This window comes from Gobio gobio (assembly GCF_949357685.1).
Source record: "Gobio gobio genome assembly, chromosome: 22".
In the NCBI taxonomy this organism is placed as follows: Eukaryota; Metazoa; Chordata; class Actinopteri; order Cypriniformes; family Gobionidae; genus Gobio; species Gobio gobio.
This window is the reverse complement of record NC_137118.1, coordinates 1,343,524-1,371,278: the sequence shown is the minus strand read 5'-3', so window position 1 is coordinate 1,371,278 and position 27,755 is coordinate 1,343,524. Positions and strand designations below refer to the sequence as shown.

At 41.8% G+C, this 27,755-nt stretch overlaps 1 protein-coding gene and 1 long non-coding RNA gene across 3 annotated transcripts in view; one reads left to right on the top strand and one right to left on the bottom strand.

Annotated features, from left to right (window-relative positions):
* The window catches only part of LOC307118867, a 272,203-nt gene that overhangs the window by 92,987 nt on the left and 151,461 nt on the right, over window positions 1–27,755 (bottom strand). The gene's annotated exons all lie outside the window — the stretch shown is intronic.
* Window positions 178–27,731, top strand: kl (klotho). 2 transcript variants are annotated; one of them, XR_013815579.1, is made up of 6 exons: window positions 218–979; window positions 6,378–6,888; window positions 10,245–10,513; window positions 14,021–15,137; window positions 26,125–26,594; window positions 27,235–27,731. XR_013815579.1 is itself a non-coding variant. In XM_079804702.1 (5 exons), exons 1-5 carry the CDS (start codon window positions 260–262, stop codon window positions 26,463–26,465), a joined length of 2,958 nt encoding a protein of 985 aa, XP_079660828.1. In that variant the 5' UTR covers window positions 178–259; the 3' UTR covers window positions 26,466–26,763. The 2 variants fall into 2 exon arrangements, 1 of the variants encoding a protein (XP_079660828.1); XM_079804702.1 differs by lacking the exon at window positions 27,235–27,731 and having other exon boundaries at window positions 178–979; window positions 26,125–26,763.

Genomic DNA, 27,755 nt, shown 5'->3' with positions numbered 1-27,755 from the left:
AACCCGTGTGGATTGTTCGGACTTTAGATATTCAGCTGCCATTTAGAGAAGTATTTGTTGTTGTTGTGTAATCATATTTGCCCTATTATACACAGGAGCAGCAGGAGGAAATGTGTTATTATGGAGCTAGCGCTTGGATACCTATTTACCCGTCAAGTGCTTGGGTAATAATTGATAGATTTCCTGAGAGGACAAAAAGCGGGAGCAGGTGCGTTTCAGCTCGGAGTGAGGTAGGAAAGCTGTGCCGTTCTCGGACACCATGACTGTTGTGTGGCTTGTTTTCCCGCTTGTGTTTTTGGGACAGTGGACCGTGGCTGATCCAGGAGCAGGACTACGAACATGGGACAGATTCAGCAAACTTCCATATCCCGGGGACAAAGCCTTTCTTTATGACGTTTTCCCGGACAAGTTCATGTGGGCTGTGGGCACCGCTGCGTATTCGGTGGAGGGAGCCTGGGAGAAAGACGGGAAGGGTAAGTCCATCTGGGACACGTTTACTCGCGGAGGGACCCGAGTGTCCCGAGGGGACGTGGGCAGTGACAGCTATCACAACATCCCAGGGGACATCCGGGCCCTTCAGCAGCTGGGGGTCAGTCACTATCGCTTCTCTCTGTCCTGGCCACGCATCTTCTCCAACGGGACCAAAGAGAGCCTGAGTGAGAAGGGCGTGGACTATTATAAAAGTCTAATCCGAGCGTTGAAGGATATTAAAGTGCAGGCCGTCGTGACTTTATATCACTGGGACCTTCCGGAGCGATTGCAGACTCTCTTTGGAGGCTGGAGTAATCCGGTTATGGTGGAGCTGTTCAGAGAATACGCAGATTTTTGTTTTAGGACATTCGGATCGGATGTGAAATTTTGGATCACCGTTGACAATCCGTTTGTCGTGGCCTGGCATGGATACGGGACGGGCGTCGTGGCTCCGGGGGTCAAAAACGACTCCGATTTGCCCTTTAGAGTGGGACACAATCTTCTGAAGGTAATTACTCAAATTATTTACTTATTTATGTAATAAACAAATGGATAGATACAAAAAAAATTGGTATCGTTTTATGTGTCTGTTGCTATCTTCAACTATTCACATTTTACCAGGGTTTCCGCTGGGTCTTAAAAATGTCTAAAAAAGTCTAGAATTTAAAAATCAAAATGTGGAATTATTCTGTTCTAAGTCTTAAATCATTTTAAACAGGTCTTAATTTTCCTATGTCCATGTAACACTACTTCTAATGCTTGTAGAAATGCTCGCGCAGCGCTTTAGAATGTTTTGTTTTTTAATTTCGTGCTGTTGTAGTTCTTTCTTTCGCTAGTCCAAATATAATTTGCTGTATTACGACTACAAATGAGACCAATATGTATCTTATATTGCAGCTAATCAGCTTTCGTGTTATTGGCGCGAGTCTCTTTCGGATTGTACCACTGACACATCAAACAGATTTTATTCTTCAGATAATAGTCCTCAAGTTTTTCCGCGATTTTTCCACGATTACTAAATACAATGAAAAATCAACAATGCATTTTTTGCTGGTCCTGCATAATTTGTAATTTCACCACAAAATAATGGCAAGAAACCAAAATAAACAATTGTATTTATGATAATCCGTGTAGATTTCAGTTGACGAAAATAAATAATAAAAGCGTGATAAGTCACGAAAGACAACTGAATTACTGACAGGATGCTGTGCGCGTGTTCCGAGCGCAACACGGACAAGCGTGCCCAAACGGCCAAATAAACACAGAAATAGGCTATATCAAAATGCCAAGTCGAGTATTCACATAAACACAGTAGATGTAAGCACTGTGTGCGTGCACTGCACACACACAAATTTATAACCGGACCTCAAAGTGAAAAATTTTAAATTAATCTGATGAGAAAAAAATGCCGGTTCTTTATAAGATTCAATCTGATTTAGTAGTTTTTCGTTTTGTCATCTTAATGTATTAATTATTTAGAATAAGTGAGAAATAGGCTATTTAGTATTTATTTATTTTATGCTTTTTATTTATATTACTTTATTATATATTATTTCAGTTTTTCTCTGTTGTCAGAAACGCTGCAGGTGCGTGAAAATTTGTGTGAATCCAGGTTCTGTTGTTGAGCTGTTCTGTCAAATCTGTTAAATGTCAAAATAAAGATACAAATATAGTTCAATGAATAGGAATAGGCTACATATGATGAAAATAATAATGTTGAATAAAATGAAATGAAGAAGAAAATCAGATCATCAGAGGAGGTAGGCTACGAAACGAACATGAACTGCGATTGAATGTCACTAATGTAGTTTTCTTTTCTTTTTTGATCGCTTGGCTCTTGAGCACAGAATCGTAGCCTATGGACAACACACAACTCACATCATGTCAAGTTTCTATAGATTTTCTGATTTTAACTCATCATGATAATTTACTGTGTCGGGTGCAATATGATGATATTCGTCTGATATAGGCTATAGCCTACCGAATGCAGTCATGTCACTTTTCTTATTTGCTGTTTTTTTTCTGGTTGCAGGTGAACATACAATCAGTTCTGCATTTTGACTTTGTTTGAACTAAAGAGTTTAAACTTGTTTTTTATTACAAAAATAGCCAAATCCCCCGTTTTCCACCACTTGAGGGCGTGGCCTACTTTCCGACTACATCAATAAACCCCGCCCTCAAGCCTGATTGACAGTTGACTGTGTTAGGCATCGGAAATGCAAACGCAAAGGGGATTGCGATTCCATTTGAATTTTGTGCAGGTTGTGGCAGGACACGAAGGAAATGAAAGAGCAAATAGGTGATTTTCTATTGCTATTCCAAAATGGCAGGGTCATAACTTGCAAGACATTGGAAATGCAATTGCAAACAGACTTTGCTTTTCCATTTGAAATTTGGCAGTCGTTGTGCGTTTGCCTAAACGAAAATGCAAATGGTAATGCGCGATTTGCAATTGCGTTTGGATTGTGTCACATATTATGCGTCCACAAATTGAAAACGCAATTGCAAATACCATTTGCAATTCCTTTTGAAAATTGTCCGCGATATCCTTCCATACGCTACCTCTTGCTCGTTGAAATGCTCCCGCAATGTTTTAGAGAGAGAGTGTGTGTGTGTTGTTAGTTCGTTTTTTCGCTAGTGAGAGACCAACATGCATCTTATATAGCAGCCAATCAGCTTTCATGTTATTGGCGCGAGGCTCTCTCTGATTGTACCACAGACACATCAAACAGATTTTATTCTTCAGCTTCAGTTCTCCAGTTCTTCCAGTTCACGCGTGAAAGCAAAGGCGAATCTTTCTCACCTGCCATCTCGTATACTGACCAAATAAAAGTTTGATATGCCCGATAGCACTAAACAAAGAGTTTAAAAAGCGATGGAAACCCCGAACTCATTCGCTACTGACACACGGACTGATGTCAGACTGGCCGCGGATTCTGCACGCGTTTGCCGCCGGTATGGGCTCATTACTGTAGGTCTTAAAGTGAAAGCAACCCAATATAGCCTAGCCTATACCCCCCTGTGTCGTTAGTATTAATCAAACAACAACGGGGAAAAACAAACCGTAGCCTACCTAAACTTAAAGCACTGTTTGTATCTGTATATTTAAGTTGTATTTATTTGTCTTATTGTCAAACAAGATTAACATAATGATATGGTAAATGTGGCATCCTAATTATGAAAAAAAAAAAGAGAAACATTTCTGAAAATGACCACCACAAAATCAGTAATTTTGATCTCACAAAAAAATGTATATACACACACACACACACACACACACACACACACACACACACACACACACACACACACACACGTTTGTTTTTGTGAAATGTGAGGACATTCCATAGGCGTAATGGTTTTTATACCGTACAAACCGTATTTTCTATCCCCTTACACTGCCCCTAAACCTACCCATCACACACACACACACACACACACACACACACACACACACACACACTGCCCCTGCCCCTAAACCTAACCCTCACAGGAGACTGTGCAGTTCACTTTCTGTGAAAAAAAAATTGTTCTGTGTGATTTATAAGCATTTTGAAAAGTGAGGACATGGGGAACGTCCTCATATTTCACCCTCTTTTTGTAATACCCATGACATTATACACATTTGTGTCCTAATATTTCACAAAAACATGCCCACACACACACACACACACACACACACACACACACACACTACCGGTCAAAAGTTTAAGAACGGTTCGTTTTTTAAAGAAGTCTCTCCTGCTCACAGAGGCTGCATTTATTTGATCCAAAATACAGCAAAAACAGTATTATTGTGAATATTTTTTTTTTTTTTTTACAATTTAAAATAACTATTTTATATTTCAATATATATCTTAAAATAGAATTTATTTCTGTGATTCAAAGCTGAATTTTCAGCATCATTGCTCCAGACTTTAGAGTCATAATTTTTTTTTAAATTTTTTTTTTATCCATCAAAGAATAAAAAAAAAAATGTTTTACACAACTGTGTTCAACACTGATAATAATCATAAATGTTTGTTGATCATCAGATCCTCAAATGAGAATGATTAGTGATTTAGTGAAGGGTCATGTGACACTGAAGACTGGAGTAATGATGATAAATTCAGCTTTGATCACAGGAATAAATGACACTTTACTATATATTCATATAGAAAACAGTCACAACAGAACTGTCACAATATTACAGCTTTTTGTATTTTTAATAGCATAAATGCAGCATTGGTGAGCAGAATGTAAAAACATTTTAAAAATCTTCCCGTTCTCAGACTTTTGACCGGTAGTGTGTTTGTTTATTAATCCTGGTGGGATTGAGCTATGAGGAAGTACAAGATTACTAATACTTTGTTCAATTTGAATAAATTAATTTGCTTTGCAAGTAATTTTGTGATTCTGCATTTCCTTTTGTACGTGTTTTTTTTTTAATTGCGTGATATAGGTCTTAAATTTAATTCATAATGGTCTTGAAAAGGTCTTAAAAAGTCTTAAATTTGACTTGGTGAAACCTGCAGATACCCTGGCTACACAGTAGCAAACAATACTCAATACAAAATTGCAGAACAAAAATGTATAATTAATCCAAAGTTTGAACATTTATAAATAGGCTAAAACATCTTTATTTTATAGTTTACAGTAAGCTGACGCTTTGCTCAAACACAACGCGAAAATAGAGGAATTATATAGTTATATATAATAAAGTTATAGTTATAATTACATAGGGGTAAATTTGACCCGCTGGCGCTTATAGGTATAAATGCCCCGTTTCTAAATCTGGTTTTATCTAAACAATCTTTAACAACAGGGGATTGTAAATAACACAGTTTTAGTAAAAGTCAGTGACTTGGATATTTTATTGGAAATCTGTTCTGTACATTTGAAAAACAGCCATGGGTAAATTTTACCCCGTGGCGGTTCTACTGTTAACAAAATAGGATGATATTGTTTTTATTATGTTGGTTCAATTGAGCTATCGGTAAGCCCCGCCCCCCTTAGTTACTGTTGCTAACTCGGACAAACAAACGGAGTTGCTATATCTTACAATGTACAGCTGTCAGTGTGAAAACCTTATCCCAAGATGTTTTTGGACAGATTGTAGCGCATATCCCGTCTGAATGATGGCCAAACTTTACTGATGGTTTATCAAGTTTATTGCATCGTTTTTCACTCAAAAAAATCATTGTAAGAGCTGAACAAACAAAGCAGAAGAAGTGCGCATTAACGTCTCATTCACAAACTCTCTCTCTCTCCGGTGCATTAGCATTAACACAAACAGCAAACTACACAAAAACACTCACAACTCACAGTAAACACACACACACACACAGAGCTTATGCCTTATCGCGGGTGCAGTTAATAACTGGTAAAATCTGCAAAACAACTGCGATAAACTACGTGCGAGCTCTTCCTTTCACTATAATTCCCATCAAAATAGGAGATAATGTAGACCTTAAACATATCTAAAATTAAATTAATTGACATATAACCAGTTTAATATGGAGATGCACTGAAATGTGTTTTTGACCTACAGTGTTAACGTTACATGACGTGAGAACAGTTAGTTATTTCGGTTTGTATGTTAGCAGGGACTTTAATCGTAACTTAACGAGAGTTTGACAAACAGAAAATCCTCTCAGGATCGCTGGAGTCAGTGTTTCAGTTCCTCAAACACGACATTTGAGCATTTCTGTAGCATAAACACCATCAAACCGATGAGAGCTTCAGATTCTCCAGTGTTTCTCTATGACGCTGAAGCCTAAAGATATCCGAGTTCAGGTCCCACTGCAACTGATACTCAACTGCTATTGGCTCATCGGTGTATGAGGGGAGGGGCTTACCGATAGGTCAATTGTAGCTGAAAGTGCTGTATATGTTTTCCAAATATAATATGTGTTGTTTTTATGTAGGCTCATGCTGCCGCCTGGCACCTGTATGACGGCCGGTATCGCCCCGGTCAGGGCGGGCGAGTGTCCATGGCTCTGGCCTCCCATTGGATCAAGCCCAGCAGAACCAGGAAGGAGAACCACAGAGCCTGCCAGTGTTCTCTGGACTTCGTGCTGGGCTGGTTCGCCCGTCCGCTGTTTGTGGATGGAGATTATCCGCCCTGCATGAAGCACAATCTGACCCACAGACTGCCGTCCTTCACGGAGGCGGAGCGCGTGTACATTAATGGGACGGCCGATTTCTTTGCCCTGTCTCATGGACCTGCTCTCAGCTTCCAGCTGATCAATGACAGCCTGCGCTTCGGCCAGACTGAAGACCTGGGTCTGAGGATGCTCCTGTACTGGGTCCGGGCCGAATACAACAATCCTCCCATCTTTGTAGTGGAGAGCGGCTGGTATGGAAGTGGCAACACGAAAACGAAGGATGCCAAGCATATGTACTACCTGAAGCGCTTTATTATGGAGACTCTGAAAGGTATGATCTGAGGACGTTTGATTGCAATGATAATAGAACACACTATATCGACAAAAGTGTTGTGCCGCCCCTTCACACACACATTAGCTTCCCATTCTCCATCCGTAGGGTTTAATATGGAGCTCTAACAGCTTCAGCTCTTCTTTCCTCAAGGTTTAGGAGTGTGTTTATGGGGAATCTTCATTTGTGATGTTGGACGAGAAGGCCTGGCTCTCAGTCTCCGCTCTAATTCATCCCAAAGCTGTTCTATCGGCTCTATCAGGACTCCAGTTCCTCCACCAAACTCCTCATCCATGTCTTTATGGAGACGCTTTGAGCACTGGAGCAGTCATGCTGGGACAGGAAGGGGCCGTCCCCAAACTGGGCCCACAAAGATGGGAGCATGAAATTGTCCAAAATGTCTTGGTGAAGCATTAAGAGTTCTGACCCCTGAAAAACAACCCCCACCCCATAATCCCCCCTCCACCAAACTTTACACTTGGCACAATGCAGTCAGGCAAGTCCCGTTCTCCTGGCGACCGCCAAACCCAGACTCGTCCATGGAGACAAAGCGAATTTAGGCCACACCGGGGGGGGAAACAATCCAACGCTCTCCATTGACTTTGCATTGCGTGAGGCTGCATCATTGTCATTTCGGACTTATAACAAAAAACAGAACAATGTCTAAAAGCTGATATGTGACAAAGTGTACAGCAAACAAGCTAAAAAACACATAAATACGTTTTTATAAGCTGTCGACCCAAAAAAACGAGAGTTTAAGAAGATAAAAGTGGATAAAGGCAGTAAAACGTGACGCTTCAGCTGAAGAATGGGGACATTTTGGGATCCTGACACTCAGTGTGTCTCAGTGTGTGTGTGTGTGTGTGTGTGTGCAGTAAATATTCTGTCACTGTTAAGTCAAATATACAAATGTCAGGTTTATATATTATATTTCCTGTCTCTGATGACGTTCCCCTGTAGTGTGTGTAGTTCTCAGTGTAATATAACGTGTCTCAATGGCCTGTTTCCACTTTTTTGTCCTTAAACGCTCGTTTTTTGGGTCAATAGCTTATAAAATGTCTGGGTTTTTGGCTGTGGGTTTTGTTTAGCTTGTTTGCTGTTCACTTTGTCACATATCAGCTTTTAGACATTGTTCAGTTTTTTGTTATAAGTCCGAGATGACAAGAAGCCGCTTCACGCAATGCAAAGTCAATGGAGACGGTTTGATTGTTCCCCCCCCCGGTGGGCGTGGCCTTCAGATTATGATGCGTGTCGCTCTGTCTCTATGGGATTGTCAGACAGAGAAGCGTGATTGGTCACTCAGAGAACACGTCTCCACTGCTCTAGAGTCCAGTGGCGGCGCGCTTTACCCCACTGCATCCCACGCTTTGCATTGCACTAATGCCGTGTTCCAGGCAACCCGTAACCCGTGTTTTTCCAACCTTCTACCCGTGAAAGTGGACTGGAACGGCAGCCAAACCCGTGACTTCCCACCCGTGAACTCGTACTAGATCGATGTACTCCCAGTTACGAGTTGACGTCACATAGCCCGCGAAGCAACAATGGCAGCCCCCACGGATGCAGTGTTTATGAAACAAATATACAAATAACGTAAAATAAAAGGTATAACAGCTTTTCTTGCCGTCTGCGCTGTTTTTCTCCTCCGTTTCCCTCAAACAAGCAAGGAGTAAAACACCTTTGGCGATAGAAATGATTGTAAATGAGCAAACACCCCGCACGGTCCGACATGCTTTGTTTACATCTAACTACCACACAATTCCTTGCGCTCAGGCAGTTTGGCGTGACTTTGCCTGGAACACTACAAAGTCGTGAGTCGTGGTTTGAAGTTGTAATTTACGGGCTCAAAAACCTGCCTGGAACGCAGCATAAGGCTTGGATGAGCTGTTCGGCCATGGAAACCCATTCCATGAAGCTCTACACACTGTTCTTGAGCTCATCTGAAGGACACAGAAGTTTGGAGGTCTGGAGCTCTTGACTCTGCAGAAAGTTGGCCACTTCTGTGACCCTCAGCATGAGCTGACCCCGCTCTGTGACCCTCAGCATGCGCTGACCCCGCTCTGTGACCCTCAGCATGCGCTGACCCCGCTCTGTGACCCTCAGCATGTGCTGACCCCGCTCTGTGACCCTCAGCATGTGCTGACCCCGCTCTGTGACCCTCAGCATGAGCTGACCCCGCTCTGTGACCCTCAGCATGAGCTGACCCCGCTCTGTGACCCTCAGCATGCGCTGACCCCGCTCTGTGACCCTCAGCATGTGCTGACCCCGCTCTGTGACCCTCAGCATGTGCTGACCCCGCTCTGTGACCCTCAGCATGAGCTGACCCCGCTCTGTGACCCTCAGCATGAGCTGACCCCGCTCTGTGACCCTCAGCATGCGCTGACCCCGCTCTGTGACCCTCAGCATGCGCTGACCCCGCTCTGTGACCCTCAGCATGCGCTGACCCCGCTCTGTGACCCTCAGCATGAGCTGACCCCGCTCTGTGACCCTCAGCATGTGCTGACCCCGCTCTGTGACCCTCAGCATGTGCTGACCCCGCTCTGTGACCCTCAGCATGAGCTGACCCCGCTCTGTGACCCTCAGCATGAGCTGACCCCGCTCTGTGACCCTCAGCATGAGCTGACCCCGCTCTGTGACCCTCAGGATGTGCTGACCCCGCTCTGTGACTCTCAGCATGCGCTGACCCCGCTCTGTGACCCTCAGCATGAGCTGACCCCGCTCTGTGACCCTCAGCATGAGCTGACCCCGCTCTGTGACCCTCAGCATGTGCTGACCCCGCTCTGTGACCCTCAGCATGTGCTGACCCCGCTCTGTGACCCTCATCATGTGCTGACCCCGCTCTGTGACCCTCAGCATGTGCTGACCCCGCTCTGTGACCCTCAGCATGAGCTGACCCCGCTCTGTGACCCTCAGCATGTGCTGACCCCGCTCTGTGACCCTCAGCATGAGCTGACCCCGCTCTGTGACCCTCAGCATGAGCTGACCCCGCTCTGTGACCCTCAGCATGAGCTGACCCCGCTCTGTGACCCTCAGCATGAGCTGACCCCGCTCTGTGACCCTCAGCATGAGCTGACCCCGCTCTGTGACCCTCAGCATGAGCTGACCCCGCTCTGTGACCCTCAGCATGAGCTGACCCCGCTCTGTGACCCTCAGCATGAGCTGACCCCGCTCTTTGTGGCTGAGTTGCTGTTGTTCCCAATGGCTTCACTTTGTTATAATCCCACTAAGGGGCGGCTGTTCTGTTCAATACTTCTGGCGATATAGTGTATCAGTCAGTTTATGATTATCATATCTTATAATGATCAAAGTGATCAATCAACAGTCAGTGGTTGATTATAATGATGTCCTTCTCTTTCTAGCGATCCGCTTTGATAGGGTGAATGTGATTGGCTACACCGCCTGGTCTCTGCTGGATGGGTATGAGTGGTATCGGGAATATGGAATTCGCCGAGGGCTTTTCTTTGTGGATTTCAACACTCCCGATCTGAAGAGAGAGCCCAAGACATCGGCCACGTTCTACAGCAAACTCATCGAGAAGAACGGCTTCCCTCCGCTGCCGGAGAACCGGCCGGCTCACGGACTCTTCCCATGTGACTTCACCTGGGGCGTGGCGGCCAACTCCATACAGGTACAGCCGGCCCTGCATCACATCATAGAAGAAGCACCTTTATCATTGATCTGAACACTGAAATAATGCAAATACTGTATATAATATATATTTTATATTTTAACTGTTTTTATATATATATATGGATTATTATTAGATTACATATTATATAATATGAAATAAAGCTCTCTCTATATATATACATATATATATATATTAGTGCTGTCAATCGATTAAAAAATAACAAATTCATTGAAAAAAAATATCAGTTTTTAATATTTTTATATTGTGATACGCTGGCCCAAGGATAATATATACTCTTGTAGAAAAATGTAGATGTATGTACATATGTGTGTGTGAGAGTGTGTGTACGTGTGAGTGAGTGAGTGTGTGAGTGAGTGAGTGTGTGTGTGTGTGTGTGCGTGAGCGTGTTTGTGAGTGAGTGAGTGTGTGTGTGTGTGTGTGCGTGAGCGTGTTTGTGAGTGTGTGCATGAGCGTGTGTGAGTGTGTGCGTGAGCGTGTGTGTGAGTGTGTGTGTGCGTGAGCGTGTGTGTGTGTGAGAGTGAGTGTGTGTGTGTGTGTGTGTGTGTGTGAGAGTGTGTGTACGTGTGAGTGAGTGAGTGTGTGAGTGAGCGTGTGTGTGTGTGTGTGTGTGTGTGTGTGAGAGTGTGTGTACGTGTGAGTGAGTGAGTGTGTGAGTGAGCGTGTGTGTGTGTGTGTGCGTGAGCGTGTGTGTGTGCATGAGCGTGTGTGTGTGTGTGTGCGTGAGCGTGTGCGTGAGCGTGTGTGTGTGCATGAGCGTGTGTGAGTGTGTGCGTGAGCGTGTGTAAGTGTGTGCGTGAGCGTGTGCATGAGCGTGTGTGTGAGTGTGAGTGTGTGCGTGAGCGTGTATGTAAGTGTGTGCATGAGCGTGTGTGTGAGTGTGTGCATGAGCGTGTGTGTGAGTGTGTGCGTGAGCGTGTGTGTGAGTGTGTGCATGAGCGTGTGTGTGAGTGTGTGCATGAGCGTGTGCGTGAGCGTGTGCATGAGCGTGTGCATGAGCGTGTGCATGAGCGTGTGTGTGAGCGTGTGTGTGAGTGTGTGCATGAGCGTGTGTGTGAGTGTGTGTGTGAGTGAGCGTGTGTGTGAGCGTGTGTGTGAGTGTGTGCGTGAGCGTGTGTCGGAGTGTGTGCATGAGCGTGTGTGTGAGTGTGTGCGTGAGCGTGTGTGTGAGTGTGTGGGTGTGTGAGTGTGTGTGAGTGTGTGGGTGTGTGTGTGTGTGTGTGTGTGCGTGAGCGAGTGTGTGAGTGAGTGAGTGTGTGTGTGTGTGTGTGTGTGTGCGTGAGCGAGTGTGTGCGTGAGCGTGTGTGCGTGTGTGTGTGTGTGAGTGTGTGGGTGTGTGTGTGTGTGTGTGCGTGAGCGAGTGTGTGAGTGAGTGAGTGTGTGTGTGTGTGTGTGTGCGTGAGCGTGTTTGTGAGTGTGTGCATGAGCGTGTGTGAGTGTGTGCGTGAGCGTGTGTGTGAGTGTGTGTGTGCGTGAGCGTGTGTGTGTGTGAGAGTGAGTGTGTGTGTGTGTGTGTGTGTGTGTGTGTGAGAGTGTGTGTACGTGTGAGTGAGTGAGTGTGTGAGTGAGCGTGTGTGTGTGTGTGTGTGTGTGTGTGTGTGTGTGTGTGTGTGTGAGAGTGTGTGTACGTGTGAGTGAGTGAGTGTGTGAGTGAGCGTGTGTGTGTGTGTGTGTGCGTGAGCGTGTGTGTGTGCATGAGCGTGTGTGTGTGTGTGTGCGTGAGCGTGTGCGTGAGCGTGTGTGTGTGCATGAGCGTGTGTGAGTGTGTGCGTGAGCGTGTGTAAGTGTGTGCGTGAGCGTGTGCATGAGCGTGTGTGTGAGTGTGTGTGTGAGTGTGTGCGTGAGCGTGTGTGTAAGTGTGTGCATGAGCGTGTGTGTGAGTGTGTGCATGAGCGTGTGTGTGAGTGTGTGCGTGAGCGTGTGTGTGAGTGTGTGCATGAGCGTGTGTGTGAGTGTGTGCATGAGCGTGTGCGTGAGCGTGTGCATGAGCGTGTGCATGAGCGTGTGCATGAGCGTGTGTGTGAGCGTGTGTGTGAGTGTGTGCATGAGCGTGTGTGTGAGTGTGTGTGTGAGTGAGCGTGTGTGTGAGCGTGTGTGTGAGTGTGTGCGTGAGCGTGTGTGTAAGTGTGTGCGTGAGCGTGTGTCGGAGTGTGTGCATGAGCGTGTGTGTGAGTGTGTGCGTGAGCGTGTGTGTGAGTGTGTGGGTGTGTGAGTGTGTGCGTGAGCGTGTGTGTGAGTGTGTGGGTGTGTGAGTGTGTGCGTGAGCGAGTGTGTGCGTGAGCGTGTGTGTGTGTGTGAGTGTGTGGGTGTGTGTGTGTGCGTGAGCGAGTGTGTGTCGGAGTGTGTGCATGAGCGTGTGTGTGAGTGTGTGCATGAGCGTGTGTGTGAGTGTGTGCGTGAGCGTGTGTGCGTGAGCGTGTGTGTGAGTGTGTGGGTGTGTGTGTGAGTGTGTGGGTGTGTGAGTGTGTGCGTGAGCGAGTGTGTGCGTGAGCGTGTGTGTGTGTGTGAGTGTGTGGGTGTGTGTGTGTGCGTGAGCGAGTGTGTGTCGGAGTGTGTGCATGAGCGTGTGTGTGAGTGTGTGCGTGAGCGTGTGTGTGAGTGTGTGCGTGAGCGTGTGTGCGTGAGCGTGTGTGTGAGTGTGTGGGTGTGTGTGTGTGCGTGAGCGAGTGTGTGAGTGTATAAATATAAACATGAAAAATTAATATAAAAATATAACATTTATATTTATATAATTTGATAGTTATATATTCATAGTTTTATTTCATATTAAATGTGCTGGTTTTGTAAAGTGCAGCTCAAATCAATCTCACTTGATTGCTCTTGTTTATCTCATGAACTCAGTGTAGATCATGTGATGCTTTAATCTTTGACCCTTGTTCAAATGCATATATTCAAAACTTAGTTTTATTCAAATTAGGGCTGTCAAAAGATTAATCGCGATTAATCGCATCCTAAATAAAAGTTTGTGTTTACATAATATATGTGTGTGTACTCTGTTAATTATTATTTATATATAAATACACACACATTCATGTGTATATTTCAGAAATATTTGCATGTATATACTGTATATATAATCTATAATAAATATAAATGTTTTATATATAAAAATATTTTTTTCTTAAATATATACATGCTTGTGTGTGTATTTGTGTGTACTCTGTTAATTATTATTTATATATAAATACACACACAAGCATGTATATATTTAAGAAATTAATATTTTTATATATAAAACATTTATATTTATATATATTATAGATTATATATACAGTATATACATGCAAATATTTCTGAAATATACACATGAATGTGTGTGTATTTATATATACATAATAATGAACAGAGTACACACACATATATTATGTAAACACAAACTTTTATTTTGGATGCGATTAATCGCGATTAATCTTTTGACAGCCCTAATATCCATTTCCACTTGTCAAATGTGATCTCTAAAATCTCCTGAATGATGTCGTTCTGAAGGTCGACGCCACACCCGCCCAGTTTGCCGACCCCAGTGTTTACATCTGGAACATTTCCGGCGGTGGAGAGTTGAGGAAGGTGGCGGGCGCGCAGAAGCTCCGCCCACACCACTGCTCGGACTACAGCCTCCTCGCCCATCAGGCGGCCCATGTGCAGAACATGCGGGTCTCACACTTCCACTTCTCCCTCAACTGGTCCTCCATCATCCCCACGGGCCGGGTGGCGGACGCTAACGAAACACTGCTAAGATACTACCAGTGCTTCGTTAGCGAGCTACAAAAGGTGAACGTGACGCCGGTTGTGACCCTTTGGCACCACACGGGGAAACTCTCCAGCCTTCCGGCGCCCATGGAGGATTCTGGAGGCTGGCAGAGCGAGGGCACGGTCCAGGCCTTCGCCGAGTACGCCAGGCTGTGCTTCCAGCGCCTCGGAGCGCAGGTCCAGATGTGGATCACTCTGAACGAGCCCAATGATGAGGATCTGGAGTACGCCGTGGGCCACCAGCTGCTGCGCGCGCACGCGTTAGCATGGCGCGTTTACGACCGCGAGTTCCGCAAAGCCCAAGGCGGGAAGGCATCGCTCGTTCTGCATATGGACTGGGTGGAGCCGGCGTTTTCCTTCAGCCGGGAGGATGTGGCGCCGGCAAACCGGGTCTTGGACTTCCGGGTCGGCTGGTTTGCGGAGCCCATCTTCGGGGGGGGCGATTACCCAGAGGTCATGCGGAGCTGGCTCCAACAGCGAAACAACATCGACCTCTTCAACTACCACTTACCCGCCTTCAGCAAAGACGATCAGATGCTGGTCAAGGGAACCTACGATTTCTTCGCCATCAGCCATTTTACCACCTCGATGGTGTACGATGGAGTGGAGGACAAATACACCTTTAAGGACAAGCTGCAGGTCCAGCTGATCTCCGATGTGACCTGGATCATGTCTCCGCGACGCAACTCTCCCGTCGTGCCCTGGGGGCTTCGCAAGGCCCTGAACTGGGTCAACTCTCGATATCAAGGCGTTCCCATTTACGTGATGGCCAATGGGGTTCAAGAGGACACCGCGCGGTTTGAGGATAGCTTGCGCATCTACTACCTTTACAACTACATCAACGAGGCTTTGAAGGGTAAGAAACTGTCTGATGATTGTGATTATAGTGAATATTTAGATAAACGTTTGCTGATTGTTTACTCATGTCATACAAGAAATTAAGGTTTTGGATGAAAACATTCCAGGGTTGTTCTCCATATAATGGACTTCAATGGGCTCCAAACGGTCTCAGTGCAGCTTTAAACGACAGCAGATGATGAATAAGGGTCTGATCTAGCCAAACCATCAGTTTCTGAGAGAAACCCAGCAGTATTTATGCTATTATTTTACCTCTTATCAGACGAACGTGATCATCTCTGAGCTCCGCCATAACTTCCGCTAAGTGAGGTCAAATACGAGCGTGGTCATAGATGTATCGATCGTAGATGCCTCATTAGCACGGATCAGTAGAATGAGGCATCTACGATCGATATATCTATGACCTCGCTCGTATTTTGACCTCACTTAGCGGAAGTTATGGCGGAGCTCAGAGATGATCACGTTCGTCTGATAAGAGGTAAAATAATAGCATAAATACTGCTGGGTTTCTCTCAGAAACTGATGGTTTGGCTAGATCAGACCCTTATTCATCATCTGGTGTCGTTTAAAGCTGCACTGAAACCGTTTGGACCTTGAACCGTTAGGTACATAAAAAGTAAATAATCACGACGAGTGGCCACTTGGTGGCGCTATAACAGGGAATAAAAACATGAAAATGGCCATAACCACCCCGCCGTTAGTCGGATTGACTTGAGAATTGGCATGCAGTGTCTTTGTCCAGTGTGCCATGTCTGTCTATGAGGACATTGGCCTATCTCAAAAAACATGGCCGCCATCGACCAATGAAATTTGAGCATCTATTAGACAAGGTTAACAGATTGGAACTAAACTCAGTGTGTGTGATCGACCCGATGCCCTGAAGGATCTGAGAAGTTTCGAGCCGGCGTTTTTCACGGGAGTCGCCTCTTTAGATTCCTGAATCCTTGCCGAGTCCAACGACACCAAACACGCCAGGTCTGGCCTTATGGTTTGATTTAGCGCTTAAAGAACTTTAGCGAATATCTTCCAAACCGTTCGTCCGATCGAGACGAAACCACCGCAGGAAATTCACAAACAGGTCCAAAGCTGAACAATAATGGACAAATGTCCGAATTTTGATGGGAAGTGGCAAAAAATCCAGTCAATGTCGCCCATGGGTCATTTTCATGCTCTCGTAAATATAAGAGTTTATAACTTCAAAACAAAATGAGATATTCACACCAAATTTGACACACACACACACACACACACACACACACACACACACACACTCTGAGGACACGACACACAGTGGCGGAGATCGGGCAAGAGGTGGCGCTATAACTGTCAAAAACCTTTATCCCTCTGCTGCTCTTCCTTTAGGGGTTTCTCTGGTCATCTTCCCCATCATAAGTGACCGCACACCTAAACATTAAACTTCCTCCAGCCCAGTAAAACCAATGCAATTTAATTTTCTTCAATAATATTTTTTCTTTTTAATTTTGTATTTTGAGATGATTTGATGGTATTTTTTTTATATTTATGCAATAATTATGGTCTATTTTTGCCATTGAAAAATATATTTTTTATTATTGCAGTATTTCAGGTTCAAATAGAGACTAGGCCTTCAAAATATTTTTTTGAAGGCAGATTAGCCGCTCTTTTGGAATTATTTAAGAAATCCTGCACTAGAGGTCTCTGTGGAGAGGCTTGAGAATTCACGAGCTCTCTTTTCAACACATTTAATTATTATTATTATTTTTTTTTATGGATTTGAATATATATTTAAAAAATATCAAAGACTATTTATTATAAAGTTTGAGATATTTTCTTTTTGTTAGAATTTTTTTTTTTCTGTGAATTTGTGTTTTTGCAGATTTCCCATTCATTTCCTATGGAAAAAGACCATTTTTATGACCGAAGACAATGAACGGCATTTTTTTTTTTACGACCAATTAGCATACTCGAATCATGACCCCAATTTTTGAGTGTGTTTACATCCATAATGCTAGAAAAATCACCAAGATTCATATCATTCCGATGAAGCTGTGATTTTTAACATTTCAAAACATTACATTTTCCAGTCAGAAATGACGGAAGAGCAGCAGAGGGTTAATAAACATGTCCTGTATTGTCTGTAAATGGTCTTTTCCATCACACTTGATAAATAAAACATAATATTGTTTTACACATGTGCTGAAACGCCTTACACACCATAATAATAATTATAATTCTAAGTAAAGGAAATGTGATTCATTAATATTAATTATATTAAGAGTAACAAATGATGAACTGATATTAAGTGTAACCCACAGGTATAATTAAACTTGTCATATTATTAGATATTTTATAGATCGGGTGTCGTAGATGTTGAAATATTCAACATCTAATTGTTTAAGATCAGTTTATTTAAGTGTCCTAGTACAGATTACTCAAAGCTCTGCTGTTTCCATCCACACACACTGCAGATTAATCATTAAGCAGAAAACTAGGGAGAGTTTGCTGACCTCAGGAACGCAATGAGCCGCTCTTCATCTCCGCTTAGAGAAATATTTGTTTACGATTCTCAAAACACCGGCATGGCCTTGTTTAGCTTCTGAAGTGCTCTATAGTTTAGGTCATGAGTTCATGTGTTATAATCAGTGTTGGGGAAACACATTACGAGTAACTCGAGTTACGTAATAATATTACTTTTTCCAAGTAACTAGTAAAGTAACACATTACTTTTCAAATTTACAACAAAATATCTGAGTTACTTTTTGACATTAGTTTGACTGACAGCTCTCCTGTCCTCATGTGGAGAAGAATAAGTGCAGAGGTGTGTGTGTGTGTGTGTGTGTGTGTGTGTGTGTGTGTGTGTGTGTGTGTGTGTGTGTGTGTGTGTGTGTGTGTGTGTGTGTGTGTGTGTGTGTGTGTGTGTGTGTGTGTGTGTGTGTGTGTGAACATGATGGTTATTGTAGTTCTAGACTATATGTGAGCATTTATTAATCTCACTTGCACAGTAAAGATTCTGTCCTCCTCAAAATGAAGACACTGTGTGCAGAATTATTAGGCACGTTGATTTTCTGATCATATTTTTTTTCCAGGCACATTTGACCAATTCCAAACCACAGTAATCCTAATAACTACTATTGATTTAGTATTTAATAATGTATAAGTGATATATAATTGTTCACGAAGGCTGGAAATGAAAAACAGCTTATATTCAGGTGTGTAGAATTATTAGGCATGTTTTCTTTGAGCCAAAAAAGAGATTTAACTCTCTTTAACAGCTATTAAATGCCCATGAGAAGGATGCAATACTAATGCAATACTAGACATTGCAGTAAAGGCGTGACCATTGGACAGTGAAATGCTCGTTGGGTCAGCAGGGTCAGACAAAAACATGTGGTGGAGAAAATACACCTGTTAACTGCAAAAGAATGAAGAATTAAGGTGAAGAATTAAGTGTGAAACCATCAGGAACCCTTTAGTCTCCAGCGCCACCATTTTCCAGAGCTGAACCTACCTGGAGTCTCCAGAAGTGCAGGTGTCAGGATCTCAGAGACTTCAGTTAGATAAAGAATCCTAAAAAATGACCCCCACTAGATAAGAATCACAAGCTGAAGTGTTGTAAAATACATGAAGAAGGTTTTTTTATAGGCTTTATGGACAGATAGGTTGAGAATGACTCTAGAAGGACCGGCACCACATCCTCTAGTACCACTGTTTGAAGAATTCATCTTCCAGAATCTGGCAGTACCTTTTGGGAGTTCATTTTAGTCCATCTCTGCAAAACGGACTTCAGGATGGACTAAAATGAACTCCCAAAACGTACTGCCAGATTCTGGAAGATGAATTCTTCAAACAGTGTAAAATCAGTCAAATGCAAAATCAGAATACTATGCAAACCCCCAATAATTAAATGTTAAATAAAAAACTATTTTTATGCATAATCTACCTTTATATTTAATTGACCAATGTCTTGCTGCTGACCTTTGATGATGAAAATTACTAGATTTTTTGTTTTTATTGGTAAAACTTTTTTCTCCTGCATCTATTCTCCATTATCCAGAGCTGCGCCCTCTAGTGTTCATGAGGGAATCTGCATCTTTACCTCAGACTGGGCTTATTATTTACATTTTGGCATGAAGAGGTCTTTACCGTTGCACAAAAATATAACTTTTACAAAAACAAGCCCAGCCCAGGTGAGAAAAAGTAACGTAACACATTACTTTCCTTAAAAAGTAACTAAATTAGTTACTTTTTAAGGGAGTAACGCGATATTGTAATGCATTACTTTTCTTAAAAAGTAACTAAGTAACTAAATTAGTTACTTTTTAAGGGAGTAACGCAATATTGTAATGCATTACTTTTCTTAAAAAGTAACTAAGTAACTAAATTAGTTACTTTTTAAGCGAGTAACGCGATATTGTAATGCATTACTTTTCTTATAAAGTAACTAAGTAACTCAATTAGTTACTTTTATAAGGGAGTAAGGCGATATTGTAATGCATTACTTTTCTTATAAAGTAACTAAGTAACTCAATTAGTTACTTTATAAGGGAGTAACGCGATATTGTAATGCATTACTTTTCTTATAAAGTAACTAAGTAACTCAATTAGTTACTTTTATAAGGGAGTAACGCGATATTGTAATGCATTACTTTTCTTATAAAGTAACTAAGTAACTCAATTAGTTACTTTATAAGGGAGTATATTGAATGCATTACTTTTCTTAAAAAGTAACTAAGTAACTAAATTAGTTACTTTTGAAGGGAGTAACGCAATATTGTAATGCATTACTTTTCTTCAAAAGTAACTAAATTAGTTACTTTTGAAGGGAGTAACGCGATATTGTAATGCATTACTTTTCTTAAAAAGTACTTAAGTAACTAAATTAGTTACTTTTTAAGGGAGTAATGCGATATTGTAATGCATTACTTTTCTTAAAAAGTAACTAAGTAACTCAATTAGTTATGATAGATTTTGTATTTAAATCTTCCAGGCCAGTTCCTGTTTGTAAAATGAGCACCAGTTGTCTTTAATGGCCCTTGGAGCCCATGAGTGATTGGATTAGCATCTATGCATTTGAATGTCACTGTTATGCTGATTGGATCAGTATCGATGGCAGGGACGTTTGGGGTGTGTAAGAACGATCTCCTGTGGGAGGTCCTAACAGTTTCCCTTTGTCTGAAGCCCTTTGTCTTCCCTGTATAAAGTTCTGTCTCAGAACACAGAACGTTGGGTTAAGATTGTTGAAGGGCGGCATGATAACATCGATGCTGAAAGACTGCTACACTACAAACCTTCAATAAAATCTTCTCCCCACAAGAACTCTGGTCAAGCTTACTTATTTTATGTATTGGAGAAATCTAATACATTGGCGAGCCACCCAAACGACTGCTCGGCCAAATACACCAAAATCTAACAATTTGGCGAGCCAGCCAGGAGAGACTGACAAGAAGAGAACTCACCAGCTGCAACAAGAAACTGAATCCAGATTTAAAACTTCAAGCACAAAGATCTGCTTTCCAGACTGCATCTTGTGGAATCCAGAGTGAAACTTCCAGCTGAACAAAGATTTCCAGACTGAATCTTTCTCAAATATCCTAATTTGGTGAGTGAAACTTATCAGCTCTCTAAAAGAACAACTTCTGACAAGAATAAATAAGTAGACCAGTAAAGATTTGTAGTGTAGTCACACATACTGTGTATTGTTGAGAATTTTAAGCTTAGGCCTTTTTCATGAGTCTGTAGGAACCCATTAAATTATTTAGTTCTGAGGAGCTATTGTGGTGGGTTCGAGTCCCATCTCAGTAAGAATCATTTAAGAAGCGGTTGAGTCCGTTCTCATGTGATTGAAGGAGCTATTGAAATAAGTTTAGTCCTTTCTCTGGAAGTCTGTAGGAATTGTTAAAGAAACACATTGAGTCCGTTCGTCCAGAGACTGTAGAAACTGTATAATGTTTGATCCTTTCTTTGGAAGTCTGTAGGAATTGTTAAAGAAACAATTGAGTCCGTTCATCAGAGAGATTGTAGGAGCTATTGTGGTGGGTTCGAGTCCCATCTCTGTGTTTTCCTCTGCACTGCCAGGGAAGAGTTAACAGACAGCTGTAGGGTTTGGTTAACTAAGTTATCCTCTAACATTTTTGTTTTAGAGATGAGTTAAGCCTCTGTTCAAACAGGGAAGAATTGTTTTTGCCTCTGTTTTTCAGGCAGGGAAGATTAGCATACAGGCTAATTTTTGTGTTGTCCTCTGTTTTAAGCCTCTGTTCAAGCAGGGGAGAATTGTTTTTGCCTCTGTTTTTCAGGCAGGGAAGATTAGCATACAGGCTAATATTTGTGTTGTCCTCTGTTTTTTTGTGAAGGAAAGTTAACAAGTCTGTTGATCAGAGAAGTCAGTGTTTGTGAGTGTGTGGTAACAGAACAAAGAGTAGCTAGAGTAGCTTCTTTGTGCTTCTCCGTGCTAGAGTAGCTTCTTTGACTAAGAAATTGAACCTCAACAAAGCTGCAGAGAAAACTGATGTGAATGAAGTTAGTCAGCCTGATAACATTTATCCTGATTTACAAGATTTCTTTGAAACAGACGTAGCCATTCAACTAGTATCTGATGTGCCATTTGATTCAGTGAAACTATGTGACGCTAAGAGAACATCTCAGAGATTTGAGGAAATTGAAAATATTTCTCAACCTGCTTACTCATGTGTCACACTGCAAAGTTGTTCCTCCACCAACAGGGATAGGATAGGACAGACACATGGACCAGTGAGGAGCCCAGGAAAGAACCGAATGCAACAGGCATCGGGGGCCAATCCTTGGGTGAAGATTTCCCTCATAGGCATTCCCACAATAGTCCATCCTTACCTCACTGTTCTTTAGGTGTCGCAGGAATTAAGAAATAGGGAAAGAAGGAATAACAATAGCAGACTCAGATTGAACAGATGAGACAACCCTAATGTTTGCTGTCTTTTAGAACGAATACTGCTCTGTTGTCTTTTGTTCTCTTTCTTAATCTGTGCAGATACCACTTGACGGTTATCCTGAGCTCAAATATCCTAATTCTAATTCCTAATTCCATCTGCTGTACTGCCATGGCCGAGTCTACACAAATCAAAGATAATGACCAGACAAAAAGGCCAACCACAGAAAAGCATGGAACAGAACCCCCAAATGTAACCATTGCTGAAATGAAAGACAACCTGTTTGAATATTTGGACAAAAGGCTGGGACTGAGGAAGTGCCATGATGACATGTGGAAGAAATATGGCATTAAAAATTCGGAAGATGGATTATGGGACTTGCAGGATATTAAAAGGGTTTACGGAAAGACATATCACTTAAGGTCAAACACTAAGAGAGATGGATTATCTGTTATTCTGGGCAAACAAATTCGGCAACATTTGCAGAAGTGTGAGACTGACAAACTACATCGAGAGATCAATGCGGAAAAGGCAAAAGTTCGAGCACTTGCTGAACAACTGCAAAATGAAAAGAAGGAAAAAGAAAGACTCTTGAATGATAATGACAAGCTGTTAAAATTGCTTTCTGGGCAACAAAATTCCATAAAATCTAGCAGCAAGATAGAGAAAGAGTTGCTCTATCCATTTAAAGAACTCGAGAAGGTTCAACAGCGTCATCATCTGCTAGGAGAAACTGAGAGCTCTGATGGCAGTGATGTTGAACCTGAGACACATGTTCATGTCCCCAAGAAGAACAAAAAGATTAGACTTGCTCCTGTAATTGTCAAGAACAGAAGGACTGAAATTGAAGTTGACAATGAGGAGGAGTATGAGGAGGAAGGCGAAAGACGAACCCACATCGTAAAAAAAACTATTAAGAAATACATTCCCTGTAAGACATACCAGCCAGCTTCACCGGAGCAAGTAGACAAGTGGTCTAAGGAATTACCAGATGCGACACAGAAAGTGCAACTATTGCAACAAAGAAGGACACTGGTTTCGTGAATGCAAAAAGAGAATGAGGGATGAAAACAAAGATGGGAATGATCTCACCAAGAGGTTTGAGCAGCATACTGAAGAACAAAAGCACACCCTTCTAAATCAAACTCCAGGAGAACATAGCAGACAACCAAATGGCAAAGAAAACAGGTTTTGCAGTTCCTGTCAGAAAATAGGCCATTCAGAGGTAAAATGCTGGTCACTTGGAAAGGGTCGTCCTCCGCCTTATTTTCAGAAAAATAGGGAATTACTTTCTAAAAGCAAAGATCAGCGCGTATTTACAGGTAAAGCTCTCAGTGAGCTGACTGCATTGTTCATGCAAGGCCTTCAACTATTAACTTCACTTGCGAGCGGGCTAGCAGCCTCTTAGCAATGAGTTTAATAGTAAAACATCCAAATTGCAATGATCCTGTTTGTTTTCTCATTAATAAACACAGAACACAACACTATCTGCCATTTCCAAAAGATCACAACTCCAAAATAAAAGCTTCAAGAGGATTCAAGCATTCAAGAGGATGATAAGTTTCACCATGAACTCTTATACTGTAATTTTAAGAAGGAACCTGTATACAGCATGTGTACATGATATCTATATTGTGATCAAAAATGATCAAAGGAGGGATTGATAGATTTTGTATTTAAATCTTCCAGGCCAGTTCCTGTTTGTAAAATGAGCACCAGTTGTCTTTAATGGCCCTTGGAGCCCATGAGTGATTGGATTAGCATCTATGCATTTGAATGTCACTGTTATGCTGATTGGATCAGTATCGATGGCAGGGACGTTTGGGGTGTGTAAGAACGATCTCCTGTGGGAGGTCCTAACAGTTTCCCTTTGTCTGAAGCCCTTTGTCTTCCCTGTATAAAGTTCTGTCTCAGAACACAGAACGTTGGGTTAAGATTGTTGAAGGGCGGCATGATAACATCGATGCTGAAAGACTGCTACACTACAAACCTTCAATAAAATCTTCTCCCCACAAGAACTCTGGTCAAGCTTACTTATTTTATGTATTGGAGAAATCTAATACATTGGCGAGCCACCCAAACGACTGCTCGGCCAAATACACCAAAATCTAACAGTTACTTTATAAGGGAGTAACGCGATATTGTAATGCATTACTTTTCTTATAAAGTAACTAAGTAACTCAATTAGTTACTTTTTAAGGGAGTAACGCGATATTGTAATGCATTACTTTTCTTAAAAAGTAACTAAGTAACTAAATTAGTTACTTTTTAAGGGAGTAACGCAATATTGTAATGCATTACTTTTCTTAAAAAGTAACTAAGTAACTAAATTAGTTACTTTTTAAGCGAGTAACGCGATATTGTAATGCATTACTTTTCTTATAAAGTAACTAAGTAACTCAATTAGTTACTTTTATAAGGGAGTAAGGCGATATTGTAATGCATTACTTTTCTTATAAAGTAACTAAGTAACTCAATTAGTTACTTTATAAGGGAGTAACGCGATATTGTAATGCATTACTTTTCTTATAAAGTAACTAAGTAACTCAATTAGTTACTTTTATAAGGGAGTAACGCGATATTGTAATGCATTACTTTTCTTATAAAGTAACTAAGTAACTCAATTAGTTACTTTATAAGGGAGTATATTGAATGCATTACTTTTCTTAAAAAGTAACTAAGTAACTAAATTAGTTACTTTTGAAGGGAGTAACGCAATATTGTAATGCATTACTTTTCTTCAAAAGTAACTAAATTAGTTACTTTTGAAGGGAGTAACGCGATATTGTAATGCATTACTTTTCTTAAAAAGTACTTAAGTAACTAAATTAGTTACTTTTTAAGGGAGTAATGCGATATTGTAATGCATTACTTTTCTTAAAAAGTAACTAAGTAACTCAATTAGTTATGATAGATTTTGTATTTAAATCTTCCAGGCCAGTTCCTGTTTGTAAAATGAGCACCAGTTGTCTTTAATGGCCCTTGGAGCCCATGAGTGATTGGATTAGCATCTATGCATTTGAATGTCACTGTTATGCTGATTGGATCAGTATCGATGGCAGGGACGTTTGGGGTGTGTAAGAACGATCTCCTGTGGGAGGTCCTAACAGTTTCCCTTTGTCTGAAGCCCTTTGTCTTCCCTGTATAAAGTTCTGTCTCAGAACACAGAACGTTGGGTTAAGATTGTTGAAGGGCGGCATGATAACATCGATGCTGAAAGACTGCTACACTACAAACCTTCAATAAAATCTTCTCCCCACAAGAACTCTGGTCAAGCTTACTTATTTTATGTATTGGAGAAATCTAATACATTGGCGAGCCACCCAAACGACTGCTCGGCCAAATACACCAAAATCTAACAGTTACTTTATAAGGGAGTAACGCGATATTGTAATGCATTACTTTTCTTATAAAGTAACTAAGTAACTCAATTAGTTACTTTATAAGGGAGTAACGCGATATTGTAATGCATTACTTTTCTTAAAAAGTACTTAAGTAACTAAATTAGTTACTTTTTAAGGGAGTAACGCGATATTGTAATGCATTACTTTTCTTATAAAGTAACTAAGTAACTAAATTAGTTACTTTATAAGGGAGTAACGCGATATTGTAATGCATTACTTTTCTTAAAAAGTAACTAAGTAACTCAATTAGTTACTTTTTAAGGGAGTAACGCGATATTGTAATGCATTACTTTTCTTATAAAGTAACTAAGTAACTCAATTAGTTACTTTATAAGGGAGTAACGCGATATTGTAATGCATTACTTTTCTTCAAAAGTAACTAAATTAGTTACTTTTGAAGGGAGTAACGCGATATTGTAATGCATTACTTTTCTTAAAAAGTACTTAAGTAACTCAATTAGTTACTTTTTAAGGGAGTAACGCGATATTGTAATGCATTACTTTTCTTAAAAAGTACTTAAGTAACTAAATTAGTTACTTTTTAAGGGAGTAACGCGATATTGTAATGCATTACTTTTCTTAAAAAGTAACTAAGTAACTCAATTAGTTACTTTATAAGGGAGTAACGCAATATTGTAATGCATTACTTTTCAAAGTATCTTTCCCCAGCACTGATCCTGACCTCTGATTTGTTCTCTAGCACACACTCTGGATGGAGTCAATCTGAAGGGATATTTTGCGTATGCGTTCAATGACCGGCGGGACCCGGGCTTCGGCATGTATGGCCATGTGGAGGCGGAGGTCATCCTCAAATCTTCACTGGCCCATTACAGAAACATCATCCAGCACAACGGCTTCCCCGGGGCGGGCGCGGCGCGGCTCCAGTGTGCCCGCGCTCCAGTGGCCCGCGCTGGGCATGAGCTGCTCCGCAAACAGCCCGTCCTCGGCTTCCTGTCTCTGGTGAGCTCCTGCCTGCTCATCACAGTGGGCCTCATCATCTACTACACCGTCCAGAGGCGCAGACTCACCGGCCAAAAGTGACTCTTCGTTTATTTGTTTTAACGGTTTAATCGTGTTGAGTCCTGATGTTCCAGATGTGATCTGGGTCGACACTGTTTAGTTTATGACAACCTAAACATCACTGCTTTTAAAGGAACACACCGACTTTTTGTGCCTTTATCTTATTCCCCGTAGCTTAGCACAAAGACTGGAGGTAAATGGCTCCAACTAGCCTAGCTTAGCACAAAGACTGGAGGTAAATGGCTCCAGCTAGCCTAGCTTAGCACAAAGACTGGCGGTAAAAGGCTCCAGCTAACCTAGCTTAGCACAAAGACTGGCGGTAAATGGCTCCAGCTAACCTAGCTTAGTACAAAAACTGGAGGTAAACAGCTCCAGCTAGCCTAGCTTAGCACAAAGACTGGAGGTAAATGGCTCCAGCTAGCCTAGCTTAGCACAAAAACACACTGGATGTAAATGGCTCCAACTAGCTTAGCACAAAAACTGGAGGTAAATGGCTCCAGCTAGCCTAGCTTAGTGTTAGTACACGATATAACTATACACATCACAACATGTAAATAGGAAAATGTTGGCGTTATTTTGTCTCTTATTGAGCAGTAGGCTAGCTGGAGCTGTTTACCACCAGTCTTTGTGGTAAGCTAGGCTAGCTAGAGCCATTTACTTGCAGTCTTTGTGCTAAGCTAGGCTAGCTGGAGCCATTTACCACCAGTCTTTGTGCTAAGCTAGGCTAGCTGGAGCCATTTACCTCCAGTCTTTGTGCTAAGCTAGGCTAGCTGGAGCCATTTACCTCCAGTCTTTGTGCTAAGCTACGGGAATAAGATAAAGGCACTAAAGTGGGCGTGTTCCTTTAACTCTGAATGAAAACCACATGAGCCTGGAAGCCCTGGCTAATTATTTAATTTCAGCATTATCATGTAAAAACACTATTTATTTGTAAAAAGTAAGATATTTGCATTATCCGGTCAAATCTGCACTGGTTTGGTTTTTGCACATGGTTTGTAAAATAGAAGTTAAGAGGGGATACGGAAGTGATGTCAGATTATTGTATTAAATGAATGTTATCAAAGGAAATTAGCTTCGATAGCTTCATGTTATCTATAATTTATGCGTATTTTCAAAGCCTTTTTATGTAATATCTACAATATAGAAATCTCTGGAGGCTCTTAATTTGACCTTCCATGTCTTCAATATCATAATTTATAGAATCCATTCATAAAACTGTGTAATGCGGATCAAATGTGTGAATAAATCAACAGTCGGTCGGCCTCTTAAAGGGCCAGTTCAGCCATTAATGAGGATCCTGTGGTCATTTCC